The sequence below is a fragment of the Squalius cephalus genome, assembly GCF_949319135.1.
Source record: "Squalius cephalus genome assembly, chromosome: 17".
Lineage (NCBI taxonomy): Eukaryota > Metazoa > Chordata > Actinopteri > Cypriniformes > Leuciscidae > Squalius > Squalius cephalus.
Window position 1 is genome coordinate 5,251,642 of NC_137138.1, and position 8,919 is coordinate 5,260,560.

Genomic DNA, 8,919 nt, shown 5'->3' on the forward strand with positions numbered 1-8,919 from the left:
AATGTTCATTATTTTTCTCATACATTTCAGAAATGCATAACTTGGACAATGTCACCTCTGATAACAGACTCTAAATTGTAATGTAGACGTGCATTTTCTGTAAAGCTGCTTTGAAATGATGTGTATTGTGAAAAGCGCTATACAAATAAATGTGAATTGAAATGAATTATTTTTTGCAGCTCCTCTCTTCCCAGTCTGTCAGTAACGCTCTGTTTAGTTCCTGTCTCTATGAAGCCCCTCCTTCTGAAAAGCACACTGTGCTCTGATTGGTCGGTTGGAGCAGTGTGTTGTGATTGGTTAACCGCTCTTATGTTTGAAAAATGTCCCGCCCCTTACCATAACATGAGTTTTAACACACTACTAACTAACTCAACCAGGCCCCGCCCCTTTATTCTGCATATTAATTATTTAAATGAGGAATAATGCGACGTGTTCGTTCCCGGAAGAAACTCAAGACTACAATGGAGGCGTTTCAGGGAGTTCAGAAACACTGACACTGATATAGAGAAGAGCTTTGCAGAGCTTTTTCATGCTCGAACAGCAACAGCATTATCGGTCTTGTTTGAGGACGCCGCTGATCTCACCTTGTCTCCAACAGAGGGCCAGATGGTTTGATAGAGGAACTGGATGCAGATGACAGGAAGAAGACAGATTCCCACCGTCAGAATGATGGTCAGCCACAGGTACGGCTGTCTCAGGGCGTTCGACGCGGCACCTAGACGTCAGAACAACGACGAGATTATTACACACCAGACCATAACATGGTCTCTGTTTGAGAATGAACAGTGAAGATAACCGTGTAGTAAAGGTTTCCTGCGTGCCATGGAAGCTTACAGCCCAAATGTGTTATTTTAGTAGTATTTATATACTATTATAGTTTTATAATTTCAGTTTTTCAGTAAGATTTTAAAAGATTTTGTTATGTGCTTTTATCATTTGCAATTTAAGATGAATTAATTTTTATTTCAGTTGTAGTTTTTATACATTTACTAATTTACCAGTTACTAATTTTAGTGTTTCAACATTTCTAATTTTTGTTTAATTTAAGATTTTCTTCTAATATTTATTTCCAGCTTTATATTTTGAGTTAAGATTTAGCGTAATTGTGTGTTTTTGTCATTTGTGTTACTTAATTTTTTTAAAGATTACTTTTTTTATGTTTAATATTAAAAAATTTCATCTAATATTTATATTTTATTCTAATTCAGCTTTATTTCAATAAAAAAAAAAGAAAGTTTTTAACGGTTTTAGTTAACAATAATAACTCTGCATTATGCGACTAAATGTATGATGGGAAGTTTCAAAATGACATCAAATTCATATATTCAATTTAAAAGAAGCCTAGATTTCTTTTAAATGCAGATTAAAAAAGATTTTTTATATATTTATGCATTTTTGATACATTTGTTTGACTAATTTACATCACGATTAAATAAAATAATAAATAATCATCAATATTCCTCAACTCTGTAATAAAGCCTACCATCTCTTAGCCATTATTTTATGTTAAAAGGACCTGTGATTATTTAATTCTGTAACTTTTGAATCACATTTCTATAAAAACATGTATATCATGCAATGTTTAAATCTCAATAATCATAAAATTGTCATTTTTACATGATCTCAGACCGTAACACGTCCAGGAGATCCTTCTCATATAAAGTGCACACATAATGCCTCAGAAGACCTGGAATTTAGTGCAAATGTAGCATGGACTCATTTTATTTTTGTTTTGGGAGTCATTTCTTGAGCTTCGGTTCCAGTATGCAAACTATACCAGTAGACATTGTGCAATAAAGTTTACTATGACTTCATTGCCCACCTGTGAAAGTGAAGGTCGTTGGGAAAATGACGTGGATTCCTGCGCTGTGGATGTCAAACATGATGCCGAAGTAAAGGGCTATACTGCCGATCACTGCAAAAAAGTTCACGAATGTCCAGTAGGAGGTGTTTAATGAGATCTGGGGATGACAAGAAGAAAATACTACATCAGAAATCATCTAGAACATTCTATAAAGATCAGCTCTATAGTCAAGTTCAATCCATGTTAGAAACAAGCTAGACATGAAATGTATGTCTCCTTATTTGGAAGCTAAAAAGTTTGTTGTGCAATATAAAACCGAATGAAATGTGGTCACATGATCAAGATTGGCCAATCGGGTACCTGCAGGTTGACGGTGATGATGAGCGAGGATGCGGCCACCACAGCGAAGGACTGGTAATCGGACGGAGCCTCCCCGTCCTGTCCCATCGTCTGCCGGAACGCACCGTACGGGATGAAGAAGATTATGAGGGAGGTGAAGATGCCGTGGAACAAACTGATGAAGAAGTTCCTGTAGTTGAACAACGATCCTTGCTGGCCAGGAAGATAGAGCTTCGGGAACCGTAAACTCAGTTTGTCATTCACGTCCTACACAAGGAAGAAAAAGATGTGGTTTAAAGGCTGGAAACATGCATTAAAGGCACAGTACGCGATTTCTGAGACACCCAAACAAGCAATTTTGTGTATATTTGCCAGATGTCTGTGCTGTGGGCGCTCAACATAGTCTTGGCTGTGTAAATAGGAGAAAAAACAATGTGGGTCGGACTAATAACCACAACACTATAAGCTCTCGTAGCTTATGATGGGGAGGAGAGAGTGAGCAAACGGGGACGGCTGAGATTTTAAGGACCCACAGTAATACTGGAAAAGCTTTCCAGCGCTGGAGAGACGTTAGAGACAGAACCAAGATATGCTGTTGTTGTTGAATCACAGCTGATTCATCCACACTTGCGTGAGCTGTCTGATGTTTGTCGTGTCCAGTGTTGCATAACGTGTTTGTTATTTTGGGGGCGGAGCAATGAAGGGAGGGGTGTGTTTGTTTGGGTGTCGATTTCAAACATCAACAGTGTTTCTCAGAAATCACTTACTGCACCTTTAGCAAAGTACATTTTTTCAATTTCATGTTGATTTTCATACGGTTTTTGAAGCTCACAGAAACGGCACTGAATTTTAGTGCTTCAACTTAAAACTTGCTTCAGTTAGTTTAATATTTCGATTTAGGTTTAGTTTAAGTTCAGTTTCATTTTTTATTCATTTTCATTTAGTAATTTTAGTGCTTTAGTGTGTGTGTGTGTGTGTGTGTGTGTGTGTGTGTGTATCTATCTATATATATATATATATATATATATATATATATATATATATATATACACACACACACATATACATACATCCATATATACACACACACACACACACAAATACATAAATATATTATATTATTTAATAGTTTAATTAACGCTAATAACCCTGAATTATGCTACGTAACATGATGGGAAGTTACAAAATGAAATCCAATTGCATTTCTTTTAAAGGCAATTTAAAATAAGGTTAGATGTCTTTTAAATGCAGATAATAAATAAATAGTTATTTATGCATTTTTGATAAATTAGTTTGACTGCAATTTACATGACTGTAAAAAAAACAATAATAATAAATAAAAAAAAGGTCAATATTCTTCAATTCTGTGATAAGCCTAGCTTCTCTCGGCCATTATTCTATGACAAGCGATACCTGATCCAGAAGGCCGACGAGGAGAACGGGCAGACTGCTGTAGCAGACGTTGTACAGGGTGATGAACCAGTCTTCATAAGCCGTCTACACAACACAAACAAGAGCGGTTAAAAACAAGAATCAGCTTGAAACAGAGATTTTGAGATTCTGAAATCCTTCTCTTGCCTGTGAGGAAAATCCGTTGAAGAAGGAGTACCAGAAGTGCACCAGGGTGAAGGCGAAGTTCTTGTAGAAGAAGTAGCGCAGGAATTTGCACATTCGGATGTAGGACCAGCGCCCGTGGACCAGCAGGAGGCGCTGTAGGAAGCGGAACTGAGCGAAGGCGTAATCGCTGGACATCACCGCCTGCATCCCCTCCTGACCACTGATGCCCACACCGATGTCTGCGGCTGCAGAGGAGCATGGGAAGGAAACGTTGGCTCTCTTTAAACATTTAATATGACTTCATACTTTAAAATAAATTTGAACTGAAATAAAATATTTTTTAAAAACATTTATCAATTATATATCTCTATGAATGAATAAATACATAAAAACAAAACTATAAATGCACTTTCTATAAATATACAATAATAAATACAAAAACTCTTTAAATTAAATAAATAAGTAAACACATAATTCTGTAAATGCGTACTAAATAAATAAATATCAATTGATCATTTTAAAATGAATCAATAGCATCAATAATATCTACTAAATATCTACTAGAACATTTAATCAATTATATATCTCTATGAATGAATAAATACATAAAAACAAAACTATAAATGCACTTTCTATGAATATACAATAATAAATACAAAAACTCTTTAAATAAAATAAATAAGTAAACAAATAATTCTATAAATGCAAACTAGATAGATAGATGTTATATAAATATATATATATAGTATATATATATATATATATATATAATATATAGCTAGATAAATAAATATCAATTAATAATTTTAAAATGAATCAATACCATCAATAATAATATCTACTAAAATAACTAAAACAGAAATTGAAATAGAATTAAAACTAAATAGAAAATGAAAATATAAAAATAACTAAATGCTAAAACTATAACTAAAATTAAAATGTATAAAAAAAACAACAATAATAGTATGTAATTAGATATGCATCCATTTCATGCACCTATCTTGTATGCGAATTTTGGGATCTTGCAAAAACACTGGATTAAAAACGCCAGGATGTGCATAAATTCTAACAATAGCATAAAAAACGTATGCGTTCAATTGAGGTGGATTTTTTTTTTATCCAAGTCATTTATGATGTACGTAAAAAGAGCCACAGTGGCTTCCCCCCATTGCAGTGATTTGCAGTTTTATTTTACAGATATTTTGTGCCAATTTTCAGGAAGTGACGATTTTGTTCTCTTCGACTCGCTGGGTGGAAACGGTGCTTCATTCGCCAATATTTTATGCGATATTCCAGTTTCGACCATAAGTTAAATATGCACCTTTGGATGAAAACATAGCCATTGACACTAAAACAACACTGGTCAGGATCAGTTAAACTCACTCTTGATCATGTTGACGTCGTTGGCTCCATCCCCGATGGACAGGGTCACGGCCTTCTTGTAGCGCTTCACCAGACTGACCACGTTTGCCTTCTGTTTGGGTGTCACTCGACAGCAGATCACCGAGCTGCACTCACACGCCATGTCAACGAAGTCTTCCTGCCTCTTCTCCTTCTCCCACTCATCGATGGGTTGGTTGACGTCCTGAGGGTTGTTGGAGTTCCTGTAGCGTTTCCTGAGCTTCTTCAGACGCAAGCGACGCCGCTTCTTTTTCTTCTCGTACAGTATCTCGTTCTGCATGGAGAGGAGAAAGTCATCTTTAATTCATTTCCCTTTGTCCTGGTCAACTTGGTGAGTCACTCCACAGGACTTGATGACTAAAGTATTACCTATAGTTCAGACTAGATTGCTTTATCTCAAACAGTAGAGCATTGTGCTTGCAACGCCAAGGTCATGGGTTCGATTATCAGGGAATGCGTGAACTGCTAACATGTATACAATTAATGCAATGTAAGCCACTTTGTATAGAAGCATCTGCTAAAAGTGTAAATGTAAGGTTATTTATTTATTTCCATTTTAAAGGCAAAATTAAGGGTATTTATGATTAGTCTTTTATGCAAATGGAAATTTTAAAATAAATGCCAATACATGTTAACATTTTCACAATGTTCATTTCAATGTTTCAGTCACTGCAAGATCATTTCCATGTTTTACTTATTTTAATTATCTATTAAATGTTTGTGTTTTTTTTTTAACATTAAATTTGAAAATGAAAAATGGGATTTTTTTCTGGAGGACAGCAAATGTCATGTCAGCTGCTCATTATCATCAAGACAACGAACGTTTAACTATTTTTTTTTTGTTGATTAATTTCATTCAATTAATTAGAAATGTTTTTGTGCTAATAAGCACAATAAAAAAAAATGCAGGATTCTCTGTTGAATCGAAAACTCAAAAGAACAAAATTTATTTCATAACATTATAAATGTCTTTACTGTCACTTTTGATACTTTTACTGTAATGCATCCTTGCTGAAATCTGAAAAGTCATTTCTTTCTTAATTTCTTAAGAGAAAACGTACTGACTTTTGAATGATAAATTGATAGCATTTGTCCACCTCTGATTTGGCTTATTTGATGCATTAATTTAGACAAAAAAACATAAGTACACGATAATTTCTGCACTTGCAAGAGATTAACCGTTGAGCTTTTATTGTGACGGAAATCTTAAAACATAATCTGAGAGATAATCAGAGGATGAGGAGTGTACCAGCCAGCCTCCGGTGATGATGAGGGCGTTCTTGCCCGGCTCCGGGAAGAACGTCTCCTTCAGTTTCTTACTGCGTCCTTGAGGGTCGTTTCGCCTTTGGGTCTGTCTGTTCCTCAGCTGTACGCTGAAAGAGAGAGAGAACGAGAGTCTCGACTTTAGAAACCGAACCCAACCACTCACACAGTCACAGACTAGCTGAAACATACTTCACATCCTCTCCGTAGTGGATCTTCATGTCGTCCGTGAGCAGTTCGCAGGAGTAGCCGATGTTCTCAGCGGTCTCTGAGCATGTGACAAACAAAACACATTAGAAATCAAACCAATCTCCCTTAAAGGGATAGTTCACTTTGAAATTAAATTTTGGTATGTTTTAGCTTACCTCAAGGGCATCCAAGATGTAGATGTCTTTGTTTCCGCAGTAGTTTCAATTTTTATATTTTTAGGTCAAACCATTCTTGTCTGTCAGTCATATAATGCAGGTCTATGGTCACTGTCTCAAAGAGCATGCACAGAGTTGAACCAAGTGATCTGAGGGCGCGCGCGCATCCTGGTGTGTGACGTGTACGCAGACTGGTGCATAGATATATACACTAGATGTCGCCTTGTCTACGGCAGTTCATTGGAACGAATGTCTTTAAGGTGACATCTAGTGTATATATCAGTGCACCAGTCTGCGCAAAGGTCACACACCAGGAAGCGCGAGCCCTCAGATCACTTGGACGTGGCTGTGTTACAAGAGGTAAAAACGATATATAAATACTGTTTCTCACACAAACCGCTCATTTCGTGTCTTAGGCCATCAATGTGTACTTACGTTGGGGAATTGTTTTAATTTTGACTCTGTGCATGCTCTTTCAGATAGTGACCATAGACCTGCATTATATGACTGACAGACAAGAACGGTTTGACCTAAAAATATCAAAATTGAAACTACTGCGGAAACAAAGACACCTACATCTTGGATGCCCTTCAGGCAGGGACGGACTGACAATCTGTGCGTTCTGGAAAAGTCCAGAACGGCCGTCCAACCGAGCGCCGTCGGCACAAAAAAAAAAAAAAAAAAAAAAGTCTAATAAAGCAATATGAACAGCCAACAGCAGGGGCACTAATACGATCACTTATATGCTACGTGTAAAAAACAACAACTGAGGAAGAAGAGTCGGCCTATAGCCACTGACAGAAAGTTAGTTTTATAAGGCTGCACTTTTAAATTTGCTTACATTATATTTGTATAGCAGTGGTCTCCAACCTGGTGCCTGTGAGTTGCCCGCTAAACACATTCTATAAATAGCCCCAACTTGCCGTCGGGGTTCCAGACTTCGAATAAATGGTATAATTTTTGCGACCTTTTCAACTTTTGCCTCTACAAAATTACCCAACTCTCTTTGATTATACGCTGTCATTTGCATTGCGTATGAGAAACATCAAATGGCAAACGCTCAAAAGGCGGAACAAAACTTGTTTGATCTGAACAGCGCATTATTAGCTCGGCCCAAAAAACAGCGATCGCGGCCAGCTGATCTCGATCACGCGAACATTATTACACAGAGCTGCGCGATCCACTGAGAAGCATTTAAATTCAGCGCAGAATTCTCTCTCTCTATTATAAACCCACAAATGACTATGTGATTTAAGCTTGTAAAAAGCCAGATGAAAAAGCGCTGATATTCTCAACATATTGACGCAAAAAAAACAAAAAAAAACAGGCGAAACATTGTTCCAAGAACAAACCAGTTAGAAGACATTTCACACCAAAACTTATGAATTAACTTTAGTAAAACAAACTTTTTTGGCAGAAATGTGCCTGTATTCATATTAAAAATGCTGTTATATTAATATAGTCATGTAAAATGTAGCCTAATGCAGTAATGTTTTGTTTAGAAGTTATGGCAGTTTATTTTTTTTTTATTTTTTTTTTCATTTATATTTATACTAAATGTTTGGGCTACTGTTTTTGATAACACATACAATAGGTTTATAGAAAATCAACAAAAAAATCTATAAATATTTTCATAATTTTTCAGGAATTGTTTTTTTTTTTAAACGCTTGTAAGTCTGAACCAGAATATCAAGATATTTTATTATTTCCCATATGATGGTGAAAAGTAAAGAAGCTTCACCATGTTATGTATAATAAATATTGGAGTATAAGAAATAAAAATTCCTTCTAGATGATTTTATCCCTTGAGGTAGCCTTCGCACACAAAAAGGTTGGACCCTGGTATATAGTAACTATACATTTTATAATTACAAGTTTGTGTAATTTGGGGTTTCTGTAGCCAGTGACATTTCATTATTTGTATTTTATGGCATTGTACATTTTTTGTTTTTATTTGTATACAACCCCAATTATCATCATTTGTTTTGAGATGTTACTTGCTGTGAATACCTTGTCTGATAGGCTACAGTATTGTGGCATATAGTATCAGGACATCCTGGCTAGTGTCAGTCGCACACGGCTAGAGGCGAATGGCCGGATGATGGGCCTATTTGGGAGAAAGTCCAGGGCTGTTTTTTAGCCCCAGTCCGTCCCTGCCTTCAGGTAAGCTAAAACATACCAAAATTTAAT

General features: G+C 36.0%; 1 protein-coding gene across 1 annotated transcript in view; it reads right to left on the reverse strand.

Annotated features, from left to right (window-relative positions):
• The window catches only part of atp8b1 (ATPase phospholipid transporting 8B1), a 41,032-nt gene that overhangs the window by 629 nt on the left and 31,484 nt on the right, over positions 1 to 8,919 (reverse strand). The window contains exons 20-27 of the mRNA XM_079898585.1: positions 6,557 to 6,632; positions 6,351 to 6,474; positions 5,084 to 5,375; positions 3,722 to 3,945; positions 3,557 to 3,640; positions 2,165 to 2,410; positions 1,823 to 1,961; positions 585 to 715 (exon numbers count right to left, since the gene is read on the reverse strand). Coding sequence (XP_079754711.1) covers positions 585 to 715; positions 1,823 to 1,961; positions 2,165 to 2,410; positions 3,557 to 3,640; positions 3,722 to 3,945; positions 5,084 to 5,375; positions 6,351 to 6,474; positions 6,557 to 6,632 — 1,316 coding nt within the window. The remainder of the gene's footprint in view (positions 1 to 584; positions 716 to 1,822; positions 1,962 to 2,164; positions 2,411 to 3,556; positions 3,641 to 3,721; positions 3,946 to 5,083; positions 5,376 to 6,350; positions 6,475 to 6,556; positions 6,633 to 8,919) is intronic.